Source organism: Watersipora subatra, chromosome 2 (assembly GCF_963576615.1).
Source record: "Watersipora subatra chromosome 2, tzWatSuba1.1, whole genome shotgun sequence".
Classification (NCBI taxonomy): domain Eukaryota; kingdom Metazoa; phylum Bryozoa; class Gymnolaemata; order Cheilostomatida; family Watersiporidae; genus Watersipora; species Watersipora subatra.
Window position 1 is genome coordinate 38,552,235 of NC_088709.1, and position 13,790 is coordinate 38,566,024.

General features: G+C 35.3%; 1 protein-coding gene across 1 annotated transcript in view; it reads right to left on the reverse strand.

The window, feature by feature from the left end:
- The window catches only part of LOC137387454 (GAS2-like protein 1), a 30,733-nt gene that overhangs the window by 1,606 nt on the left and 15,337 nt on the right, over nucleotides 1-13,790 (reverse strand). The window contains exons 5-9 of the mRNA XM_068073882.1: nucleotides 10,399-10,506; nucleotides 6,780-6,870; nucleotides 3,910-3,988; nucleotides 2,611-2,706; nucleotides 563-704 (exon numbers count right to left, since the gene is read on the reverse strand). Coding sequence (XP_067929983.1) covers nucleotides 563-704; nucleotides 2,611-2,706; nucleotides 3,910-3,988; nucleotides 6,780-6,870; nucleotides 10,399-10,506 — 516 coding nt within the window. The remainder of the gene's footprint in view (nucleotides 1-562; nucleotides 705-2,610; nucleotides 2,707-3,909; nucleotides 3,989-6,779; nucleotides 6,871-10,398; nucleotides 10,507-13,790) is intronic.

Here is a 13,790-nt window from a genome sequence, read left to right on the forward strand (position 1 = left end):
ATATTTTGATTAAAAATCTGACAGTGATGAAATACCAAATTTCTAGGAGTTTGTCTGTTGTCGGAGTTGTCTGTCTTTGCAACAATTTATTCTATGTACAGAGATACCTAGAGTGAACATAAATTAAATTCAATTCGGTAAAGAAACCAACTCATCAAAAAGTCAATGTTTGATGGCAAATTAAGTTCATACTATATTTTGATTAAAAATCTGACAGTGATGAAATAACAAATTTCTAGACTGATTGAAAAAACTTATGCTGGCGAATTTTAAATATTCAGTCAGATTAGAAATGTGTAAATAAGCAGTTAATTTCAACTTCAACGTTGCGAAAGTGACCGACACCTGAAAGGTGACTCACAACTGATCAAAGCACAGAATGTATCTGTTTCGCTTGAAACCATCCTGTGAGCTTTTGTCTCTCTAATATACACTTATATTCACTTATAACACTTATATTCACTTATAACACTTATATTCACATGCTAGATTTACATCCTACCTGACTGCTGCCAGCTGACTTCTCTAACACTTATATTCACATGCTAGATTTACATCCTACCTGACTGCCAGCTGACTTGCCATGCTGAAACTTTGTAGAGCGTTGCAAATCTTGACCTCTGCTCGAGTCATCAATGGAATGCCGGCCACTGTCATCACGAGTTATCAACAAGTCACTAGAGAGCAAGTCTGTAGATCCTGACCTTGACACAAAATAACTTCAACGGATTAGACAGCGGACATAAAACACTGCATAGACAGCAATGAACCACAGCAGTGATTCCAGCAACTAGTTTATCAGTGCATAGTTTTATGAGCAGAGGCCTACGTGGGTACGGATTCAGCTATCATATCATATACAAAGGTATGCCATGTCAGACCAGGTAGGAGACATCTGAGGCTATACAACAACCTCGCAAATGAATGCATTCACTTTTTTCCTTGCTATCCTGATGAGCTCTCAAGCAGGTTGGAGCCCACACCAACTGGATATGAGTCATAAATACATACGAGTCATAACTGTGTATGAGTCATAGCTGTGTATGAGTCATAACTGTAGATAGTCATAGCTGTGTATGACTCATAACTGTAGATAATCATAGCTGTGCATGAGTCATAACTGTAGATAATCATAGCTGTGCATGAGTCATAACTGTCGATAGTCATAGCTGTGTATGATTCATAGCTGTGTATGAGTCGGAACTGCAAGATAGCAGTCAAATACGCAGTAGACGTTGTACATTCAGCATCTAGATAGACAAAAGAGCACGTCTCCCAAAGGATTTTATGTCAAGTACAAATTATCATTTTGAGGTGGTTTGTTGACTCAGGCAGGCAATGATAATGATTCATGCTATGGGAGCACCTACATATGAGTTGGTCTCTGGCTAGCCACTGCATAAACCATTTTATACAAACCAATGAAATTTGAACGAGTCCAATTGCTGTTACAGTATGTACGCCCTCGGGTCGCGAGGGAACCCAAATGGAACACGATGATGTTTCGTCCTCACCATACAAATCCTATTTTGCCATACGAATTCAACAAAATTTTTTTTCGAAATTCAAATTTGGCTGTCGGTGTGCTTATTACGTCGGAATAACAAACATGTCGATATGTTATTCGCTGAAAACTTTTTCTCACAAAGCCTGAAAGAGATACGATAACTGATTTCTCCGAGTTCTGCATTCCTCGCGTAAAAAGTTGTATGTAGTATTTTTCGAACAGAGGGTCAGGGGACCAGACAACTTTTCTTAATCCGCTAACAAAATCCCTTTCATTCCTAGTACAGCATCCCTCAGGCTTTCTTATAGAATAACGTTGAAAAAGGTTTTAATGAGGTTGGCTAAAAGTTATACAGAAAAGCAGATGGAAACAGATCAGTGACAAAATTCTAGCGATGAAAAACTTGAAGTTTAAAAAAATGGTTACTAAAGTTAGCAAACTATTTTGTTACTAATTTTCAAGATGTACATGTATATACATGTACATATTGGTACACATGTACATATTGGTACACATGTACTAATTAGTACATATGTACTAGCTTGTACGTGTACAAATTAGTACACATGTACCAATTTTCAATATGTACATGTATATACATGTACATGTATTATAAAACATTTTGATGATTTTTACCAGGGGATGTTTGCATTATATAATTACTATGGGTTTCTAAACCCCTAATATGCTATACTATGCCAGCCCCGGAACAGATTAAAATCGCATGGCGAAAGTGCACTGTATCTCCTTCCAGATGCCAACGTTAATAAACTATTTTAGTAGAATGAACAGTCCTGCCTTTGAGTGTAAGCATTGTATAATTATTATAAAAGAGCAAATGCTTTGAGTATTTATCATAAACCATTTACATTTGCCTCAAACGCTTGAAGAATTCAATTCATGTCAGAAAATCAATCTCGATACCTACTGCGATCAGACAATGCCTATAATTTAGAGCTACTGCTAAAATTTTTCTCGTATATTAGATGGTCAACACATAAAATGACTACTAAGTTTCTTTTGAAAATTCTGGCTTTTACCATGGCATACATAGTAGAACAAAGATAGAAAGTAAATAGAGATGAGTCTAATACTTGACCTACTTGTTAACTGTATTTGAAGGTGCTTGCAAATCATCAGGAATATTCAGTGCAGAGACACTGTGAGATCTGTTTTGGCTCCCCATGGAAGATTTCACTCTAAAATTGCAAAAATAGACGAGTTGAATAGGAAGGAAAGTTGACATGGATGAATATGAGTGAGTTGACATGAATAAGTATAAGAGAGTTGACATGAATGAATATAAGAGAGTTGACAATAATGAGTATAAGTGACTTGAAATGAATAAGTATAAGAGAGTTGACATGAATGGATATAAGAGAGTTACATAAATGAATATAAGAGAGTTGACATGAATAAGTATAAGAGAGTTGACATGAATAAGTATAAGAGAGTTGACTTGAATGAATATAAGTGAGTTGACATAAATGAATATAAGCGAGTTGACATGAATAAATATAAGAGAGTTGACATGAATAAGTATAAGTGAGTTGACATGAATGAGTATAAGTGAGTTGACATGAATAAGTATAAGAAAATTGACTTGGATGAGTATAAGAGAGTTGACATGAATATAAGAAAGTTGACATGAATAAGTATAAGAGAGTTGATATGAATAAGTATAAGAGAGTTGACATGAATAAATATAAGAGAGTTGACATGAATAAATATAAGAGAGTTGACACGAATAAATATAAGAGAGTTGACACGAATAAATATAAGAGAATAGACATGAATAAATATAAGAGAATAGACATGAATGAATATAAGAGAATTGACATGAATAAGTATAAGTGAGTTGACATGAATGGCTATAAGAGAGTTGACATGAATAAATATAAGAGAGTTGACATGAATAAGTATAAGTGAGTTGACATGAATGAGTATAAGTGAGTTGACATGAATAAGTATAAGAAAATTGACTTGGATGAGTATAAGAGAGTTGACATGGATGAGTATAAAAGAGTTGACATGAATATAAGAAAGTTGACATGAATAAGTATAAGAGAGTTGATATGAATAAGTATAAGAGAATTGACATGAATAAATATAAGAGAGTTGACACGAATAAATATAAGAGAGTTGACACGAATAAATATAAGGGAATAGACATGAATAAATATTAGAGAATAGACATGAATAAATATAAGAGAGTTGACAATAATAAGTATAAGTGAGTTGACATGGATGAGTATAAGAGAGTTGACATGAATAAATATAAGAGAGTTGACATGAATGAATATAAGAGAATTGGCAAGAACTAATATAAGTGAGTTGACATTTGTGAGTATAGGAGCCTCAGAGCAATGGGAACTAAACCTTCAAAGGTAAAAAAAACTTACACAGCGTGTCGTGTGTCCACGTCTATTGAAGTCTTGTGTCTGGCTGACCTTTTGAGAGAGTTTGTATCACCTGCAGGCTCTATTAAACCAAAATGTAAGCTCAGACATTGGCTGAACTATTTTAAAGATATGATTGCATCAAAAAGGTCGATTTAATAAAACTAAGACCAATAAAAGGCTAAAACATCAGCTACAATTTGATATCATTTTTGTCTTTATATGTTTATAGACTAACCCTGTCCGGAGATATATGCGTTTAAATGAGGCCATCTTTTAAAACGCTCAGATTCCAGCGAGTGCTTTATTTGTGACGTAACGAGTGATACATGTGAAAAGAGTCCACAAGCGATAATTATAAGATCTCTTCATTAGCCAATCATCAGCACGAAATTTTTATATACATGTAGGTCATATTAAATATATCACCCGTAAAACGGGTTGTCTGTGATTTCGAAGATTCTCGTTGTTAGGATTTTACTCTATTACTAGTTAGTTACGCGCATTGACTAGTAGTAGATTCTAGTAGCTACGTGCATCGACATCGATATTTAATTTACTGATTTAATTGACATCGTTAATTTACTGAATTACTGCACCAACACATTTTATTGACGAACAACGGAATTGTAACGATGCTCAGTTCCAGCGAAGGTGACTCAAAGTTTTCTGAGCGTCAGGGGATTAAAAATTGGGCAGACAGGTTATGGTTAGAGCTGACAGGCATCAACAGCGTTATGCTGCAGAGAAAGATAGGAGAATGGAAGTAAATATATCTTTAACCTTGAGTATTCTTTACATACATTCTAAACTAACGGTAATCATTTTAGTACTCATAAATACATCTACTAATAAGTAAAATTATAACTTTTTGCTATCACGAATCATCGTTTCATAGCTTCTTAATTGTTTCACAAATTTTATTGTATCACCTAGCTATAACATTTGCTTAAAATTTTCTTTGGCATTTTTAGCTAGTAAATTAGATTTATGATTAGAATTTATGTTCATTGCTCACTTGTAGAACGTGAGGGACATTGACTGATCAATCATTATGCTCCTCTTCAACTCTCAGAAACAAAGCTTCGAATTGTTGGCTTTGCGTGTTTATGCTTTTGTTAAACATTTATTAATTTTGAAAATTACCCTCACAATCTATCTAACTCTCAAATTGAAAGCTTTCAGTAGATACGTGTTAGAACGACATATATATGAATGACATTTATTACATTTGTTTTATTGTTACAGGATACTTATGTGGTTCACTAGGGGAGCAGTCATGTCAGTCTGGAAACTACCATAAATGGGAAGGAGAGACACGAATGTGTGCCGCACAAACCATAATATGTTTTGTTTGAGTTTGCTGCAGTAGATTAATTTATCCTATTATATGAGCTGAAACTATGTGAACGGCCACGACTTAGATAGATGGTTTTAATAAAAACTTTATGCTGCGATGAAAATTTTTTGGCTTGTAAAAATTATATAATAAAATATTGAACATAATTGATTGAATAATAAATATAGAACATAGGCTATTGAATAATGAATATAGAACATAGGCTATTGAATAATGAATATAGAACATAGGCTATTGAATAATGAATATAGAACATAGGCTATTGAATAATGAATATAGAACATAGGCTATTGAATAATGAATATAGAACATAGGCTATTGAATAATGAATATAGAACATAGGCTATTGAATAATGAATATAGAACATAGGCTATTGAATAATGAATATAGAACATAGGCTATTGAATACATCATAGCCCTGTTGCCATCTGTGCTGAAATCTTTTTTGATAGATGGACTCAATTCCAACGAACCAAATATTATGTTCAAAAAATTTTATGCTCCACCCTGCTGAGTGAAAACAGGTGAGCCCACAAACCGCCAAACAGGTGCAAGAATGGCAGCGCGCTTTCTTTATTTAATAGCTAGTTTCCGGTGTAGGCGTTAAAATATATATAACGTATAATCGTATAACGTATATATATAACGTATAATCGTATAACGTATATATATAACGTATAATTGTATAACGTATATATATAACGTATAACGTATATATATAACGTATAATCGTATAACGTTGACTATACATGACTTTTTGGGATGCAGTTGGTTTTGCCATATATTCAAACATATTTTTTTCAAAGATGACGGCGTGCTTATTTTGTTTATTAGCTAGTTTCCGGTGTGGTAGCAACTGAGAACTTAGCTGACCCAAAGGCCGCGTTGAAATAAGTTAACTCGACGACCTAATTACCGTAGACCGGCAGAATTGCAGTCGGTGCTCAAATTTTTACACAACATTTAGAAGAAGCTAATATGACAAGTTTTTAATTTCGCTTATTTGAGGCATTGAGACATTCATAATAATGTATTTGGAGCTGGATTAAAAATTTTATTCTAGCCAACATCAGCAAATACAAAATAAAATATATGCCAATAGAGCTGCGTAGGACTAGACTTTTATCGCAATAGCCAATGTGAATACGAGATACAGAGACAGGTTGTATCACTCGTCACATCATTTTGGGCAAGTCTGGGCATGTTTTTTTGGCCTGAGCGTTTTGATTGCGATCCATTTTTTTCTATTTAATCTTCAAATATCTTGACAATGAGAACGTCTAACACAACAAACAACATATCAACTGATAGACAAAAAAAAATGCTTTCTTTTAAAATCAACTCAAATTTGACGCAATCACATCGCAGTAAACAGCAGTAACTGGGGCAGCATGTGTAAGATATTTTTATACTCATTATGAATATATTGACTATAGCATCACATTGATATCCTGACGCAGCAACAAAAGTGACACTAGTCATATTCAGAGAGGCAGCGGGGACACTACTTACTTAGGCAGCGACAGGGATCGTGTTTGTCCATGTAGTGCTCTAGCGTGTCCCACCCTCCGCCCACCCGGATCATTACGTGCTTGCGCAGAATCTGTGATCAGAGAAGAGCCTATCAGCTACAGCGTACCAGTATATGCTGATTATTTAGTCACAACCAAACTTGATTCCCCTGTGAGTTACAGCGGCAGAGATGAATACCAATCAAGCATTCAAAGGCAATTAATGTTGAATGATACGATGACCTCACCCCATGACGTACATTTACATAAAACATTTTTTCTGCAGATCTCAGTGTTGAGGGAAATTTTGCATCAAATGTACACAGCAAACAGATGATTAGCTTATTGAGGGGCATGTAGAAAGAGAACCAATATCATGCCACGACACTGGCTAATGATTTGATGATCCAGCAGGAAAGTGAAGCGTACAGTAGAAAAGCAGCCTATTTGTGTCCTAGACACTGTCATTCACCTCAGTTATTTGGTATTTTATTATTTTGTAGTCAGGTTGCAATGGATATCCTTATAGGATCATCCATTGCTATACATACTTTAAATGAGCCTTCCAATCGTGGTCCAATGAGTAGAAGAGGCTAATTCGAGAGAAAGTAGTCTTGTACAAGAGCACTAATTATTGTAGAACCATACTGCTGGCAGCACACCTTTCTAACAGTATAACAGGTCATACAATAACTAGAAATTCCACTGTCGTACAGCCCACGACCAAAGTGATATTGGAAAAAAGAAAGGGTACTGATGGTTGAGAAATGCAATATTAGCAGTCAAATGGCACTGCAGTGCAATAGGATAACTGCAATGGTAGCTGTAATGTACTGGGTGTGGGTGTTATTATATACAACAAACAGATATAATGAAAGGAAAAGATTATATGTTTATATCTCTCCCCCTGCAATAGGAGAAATGCAATATTGGCCAATATTAGAAGTAAAATGCACTGATATTATTAGAATAACCAATATTATTAATATAGTAATAATATAAAACCAATGCACTATTTTGTTTACATTTCAAGACATCATAGCTAACAATATCAAGAAGTATCAAGATGAATATCCAAACTTATAATTAAATATCGTAATAACCTCATAAGAATCGTTAGAAAAAAATATCATCATTTCCTTTACTTACACTGCATTGGACATCAGTTAGAATACCAAAGTACTCAAATGTGTCTAAAATGTCAGTTACTTTAAAATCGGCAAAAATGAAACGATTTCTGTACTCCTACGTTAATTACAGAAACCTTCAGCAATTCGACAATGCTATAGACTGGTGAAATGTGCACGTTACTTTTCTGTGAAATGCGCACGACTAAATCATTCTATTCTCTGTCCCTAATTTCTGGTCTTAACTTTGATAAAAGTGAGGCTTAGCAAGTTTTAATAACGATTTTCGTCCAAATAAATCTGTCTATTTGTGTATAATCCGATCAGATGGGTAAGTTTTAAGAACATGTCGACGGTTTACAAAGACTTGGTAACATATTTAAATAGGCTTAAATGTGTTTTGTATCATAATTATACTTTAACGACTCAACAAAACGATGGTTAAATTTGTTGATGAAATTTTGAGACAAGGTTCATCTCATTGTTGATGAATAATTTTCGGGAGTTGTGTGCACATGTGAATTTATCATAAATCTCCCAATCAATCGCTTCGCTCGTGTTTGGTCGTGGGATGACTAGCTCATTTTGATAAAAGTTCAACGACACATGACCAAGCTTGACCATAGCAAGTAGCATTCTTATTTAAACAACCCTAGAATTAGAAATCAAAAGAGTTTGGTGAAGTTTGAGGCGTATGCCTTTAATTCTATAAAAACGGATGCTTTTGGCTAGAGACTCTGCTTACTTTGATTCCTCCGTCAATCTTCTACTAACATTATTTCTTAAGACCTAACAAACAGTTTGAATATTAAATCTATGAATAGAGTGAGTGTCTGAAAATTTTATCGAGTTCACTTTTTACCATATTTACCACGAATTTATGTGTAAAGAAATGTTTTCGTTTGCCAGTAATCAATTAGATGTTCCTTCTGTTTTTCTTTCTGAACAGTTTCAATTAAGCAATTGATAACAAATTTGTATTGTATTTTCACTAATTATTAAAGGAAAGAATCACATTATAAAATAATCACAAAGATGGAATACATCTAAACAAGACAATTCCTATGCTATTGGACGTTCATAACAATAAATTGGAACTTTACTAAGTTTACAGTCATAACGTAGCGACACACCCCCATATGGTACTGCAATGCCATCATGACAATAGCCGTGTCACTCTAATTCTATCATTATTCGGTGTCACTGTTTGGAAGCAAAAGACTCATGTGATGCGCCATCTTTGTGCCATGAAAACGGCCAAAGCAACCATGCGTCGCACTTGTCCATGCGCATAAAAAATACAACCTTGACATATGGCATCGTACACAATCACTCTACCATAGAGCCTGATGGAAACATGATCTGTACGCTGCGCTATGCTGTATATGCTTGTCAGCCCAGCATAGCGCTTTGGCTCTGGCCTTTGGCGTACCCAGGTGTCACTATACTTTCACCTAGGTGTCACTGTACCTTCACTCAGGTGTCACTATACTATCATTGTATGGAATATACAGCGTAAATTTTAAGTAGTTTGAAGCAATTCGTTGTTCAATAAAATAGAATACTGCTTCCTAAAGGCGCAAGACCCATATTTCTAGTAAAAGTGCAGCTAAAGGTGCGATCGACTCGTGTGAAAGTAAGAGAGTTAAAACCTTGACTAAGTAAAAACATTGGCAATGCTGAATCCACAATCACTGAATTTCCATAGTTCAAGTGGGCTCGGAGTTGCTTCCACTCAGAATCATTGAAACAGTAAAATCTGAATGCATTCGACGCCATTTCGCTTCACTAAATTAGTGCGAAAGCGTCCGTTGTGAAAGTACTTGGACATCATAGAAACACTCACTGCTGAGTGGAGTTATTAGCCCTCCCCAGTAGTGGAGTTATCAGCCCTCTCCAGTAGTGAAGCTAAGTGGAGTTATCAGCCCTCCCCAGTAAAGGCAAAAGGTTTTTAGCATACTTCAGCACACAACCACGAGGGTCGGTGCTATGAAAATGGGCTACTGTCACACACTACTATTTCTTTACATTTACATGCTAAAGATGGGCTCGTATGAGGATGATGGAATAATGCAACTAGTTGTAGTGCAACTAGTTGTAGTGCAACTAATTGTAGTGCAACCAGTTGACTACCCATGAATTGAAAAGTGACCATGATCCAAAAGCAAGTCTACTTTAACGTGTTTTAAGGAATACATCGCAAATCTTGGAAAGTTCTATATAGTTCAACCATGAATCGCTCAAATTTTAGGGTGTATATTCATGGAGAGGGGGCAACTCCAAACTCATTCGAAGTTATCGGCAGCAGGGAACTCCGAAACCATTCGAAGCATAGAAACGCAGTGAAGGTACTAGCAGCATGTGCGAACACTTTCTACGATGATGTCAATTGAACTACTGATATTGTCATTACAGTCATCCGCAGTATGTTTACCCTTTTTATTATTCATACCGTAATACAACTACATGTATGTGCTGTATGAGAAACCTTACCCTCACGAAAACTATATTCTGTGTGTATCCAATCCTGTATTTCCCTCTGGACACGTTGATGAGAGGAAACTGTTTGGGGCAGGTGCATCGGCGAACGACACTTTGAACCTGGTGAAGAATAGGAACTCGTTAACACCCGAACTAAGACTACTAACAAAAACTAATACTAACAAGACAGAGTAAGAATGGAGAAAACTGCTAGATAAGAGTGTGCGACCAACGTTGAGAAGGTAACATTGAGTCTGTTCTTTTGAAATGGTAGCATAGGGTATGTTATGTTTAGGGAGTAACATACGGTACGTCCTGTTAAGAGGGTAACATGATGTTCTGTTAGAAGGGTAACATATTATGTTCTGTTAAGAGGGTAACATATGATGTTCAGTTAAGAGGGTAACATATGATGGTCAGTTAAGAGGGTAACATATGATGGTCTGTTAAGAGGGTAACATATGATGATCTGTTAAGAGGGTAACATATGATGGTCTGTTAAGAGGGTAACATATGATGATCTGTTAAGAGGGTAACATATGATGGTCTGTTAAGAGGGTAACATATGATGGTCTGTTAAGAGGGTAACATATGATGATCTGTTAAGAGGGTAACATATGATGGTCTGTTAAGAGGGTAACATATGATGATCTGTTAAGAGGGTAACATATGATGGTCTGTTAAGAGGGTAACATATGATGATCTGTTAAGAGGGTAACATATGATGGTCTGTTAAGAGGGTAACATATGATGATCTGTTAAGAGGGTAACATATGATGGTCTGTTAAGAGGGTAACATATGATGATCTGTTAAGAGGGTAACATATGATGGTCTGTTAAGAGGGTAACATATGATGATCTGTTAAGAGGGTAACATATGATGGTCTGTTAAGAGGGTAACATATGATGATCTGTTAAGAGGGTAACATATGATGGTCTGTCAAGAGGGTAACATATGGTATGTTTTCTTAAAGATATGAATGAGTCAAAAAGGTGGATCAAATGAAATTAAGACCAATAAATCATCAGCTACAATTTGATGTCATTTTTGTCTTTGCAGACTAACCCTGTCTAGAGATATAAGCGTTTGAATGAGATCATTTTTGAAACACTCAGATTCGTAACCATATCCGTAACGCGTATAGTGAACGTATATAAAAGTAGTCTACGAGCGATACAAATAAAATTTTCTTTTTAGCCAGTCATCAGCATGAAATTTCTATATAGGTCATAATAAATGTTAAAGGTTGACTTGCAACAAAATTCACATTACAGTTATTTGGTATCAAAAGATTCACCATGTCTTACTCTGTTGTGTTGTAGGTGCCAAATACGTGGAAATGTGATTACAAGCTCTTAAAAGCTCAAAAACGAAAAGCCGCCGTAGATAGGAATCTGTTTATTTCTCTGACGTAGTCATTACAGTTTGGTTATCGTCTTGTCACGTGATGTTCTCATGTGAAGTGAAAGGCCAATAAATAGCTCAATATAAAACTCATCGTAGCACTAGTTTATGACACACACTTCGGGTTTTACCGAAGACCTCGTATCAAATATAGATGCTCGCTACTTTACAGTTTTGTTTCGGCGTTATTCAATCGTCAAGTCGTAATCTGATCACGTGACCCAATACTTCGCAAATAATTTTTGCAGCACTTTTCGATTATCACAGGTGACCAACAGGCTCGCCATGAATATGAGACAATCATATGTATTCCATTGAGCTAAGGTTAAAAAATGTTCACCAGACAATGATATGTACTCCTTCGAGCTAAGGTTAAAAAGTTTAACGATTTTTTATGGTAAGTTATAAGATATCAGTGCTAAAAGTGACAGCTTTACAATGACGATAAAACAGACGCGTAAGAATAATAGACATGGTTTTATTGAATGCGTGAAGTATATTTGTGAAAATATTTCGACGAATGAGGTTGCATGAAAGTGTAAACAGAAACCATCCTGTAACAACTATGTTCCATTTGAGCCAATCCAAACTACGGCGGCCTCGTGTGGCTACGATTAACTGTTCGTTTTTTAGCTTTTAAGAGCTTCTCACATTCCCATATATTTTGCACCTACAACACAACAGAGTAAGACATGGTGAATCTTATGATACCAAATAACTGTAATGTGAATTTTGTTGCAAGTCAACCTTTAAGGATTTAAAATGCGTTGTCTGTGATCTCGAAGATTCTCATCATTAGGGATTTTACTCAATTACTAGATCGCGCATCGACAGCGTTCTTTACTGAATTTACTGAACAACAGAATTGTAACAATGCTTCCAGTTCCAGCGAAGGTGACTCAGAATTTTCTGAGCATCAGGTGGTTAAAGATTAAGGCAGACAGCTTATGATTAGAGCTGACAGGCGTAAGATATAAGAATGGGGGTAAATTTACTTTTAACTTTGAGTCTCCTATATATGCATACTAAACTAAAGGTAATAAATAGTTTTACTACTCATGAATACATTTACTAATTAATAAAATTCTAACTTTTTGCTGTCACCAATCATTGTTTCATAACTTTTTTATCGTTTCACCTAGCTATAATATTTGCTTCAAATTTTCTTTGGCAGCTTTGTTTAAAAACCATTTGCTGAGATGAAATTTTATGGCTTGTTAAAATTATATAATAAAATAATAATGTTGAAGATGTTGTTTTGCAAAACACGATTTGCAGAACATTGAATACATCATAGCCTCGTTGCCACCTGTGCTGAAATCTTGTTTGATAGATGAATGTATGAAGTGTAATCAGAGCTGTATTGACAGGTACTTTTCCATAACTTGTCTCAATTCCAACGAACCAAATATTTAGAGCAAAGAAAATTTTATGCTCCACACACTTAAGTGAAAACAGGTAGACAGGTGAGTCCACAAACCGCCAACCAGGTGCAACAATGGCTTTATTACCCCTCTGCCAGAATCGGTGGGTTAACTGATTTCAAAGAAATTTACGTTGTTTTGCGTTCACTATTTCGGTCAACTCATAAAACCATTTGTTTTGTACTGGAATTAACTATTCAAATGTTACCAGTAAATTCTTTTCTACAAATTGATACTAATAATGACTAGATAATTTTGACTATACATGACTGTTTAAGGAATGCAGTTAGTTTCGCCATAAATTTGAACGTATGCTTTTCAAAGATGCGGCTTGCTTATATTATTTAGTAACTAGGTTCCGGTGTGGGTAGCACCCGAAAACTTCACTGATACAAAGGCCCCGATGAAATAAGTTAACTCGACAACCTAATTATTAATTAATCGTAGTCGGTACTCGAATGTTTACACAAAATTTAGAAGAAACTAATATCACAAATTTTTAATTTCGCTTATTTGAGGCGTCTGAAACATTCATAATAATGTATCTGTAGCTAAATTTAATATTTTATTCTAGC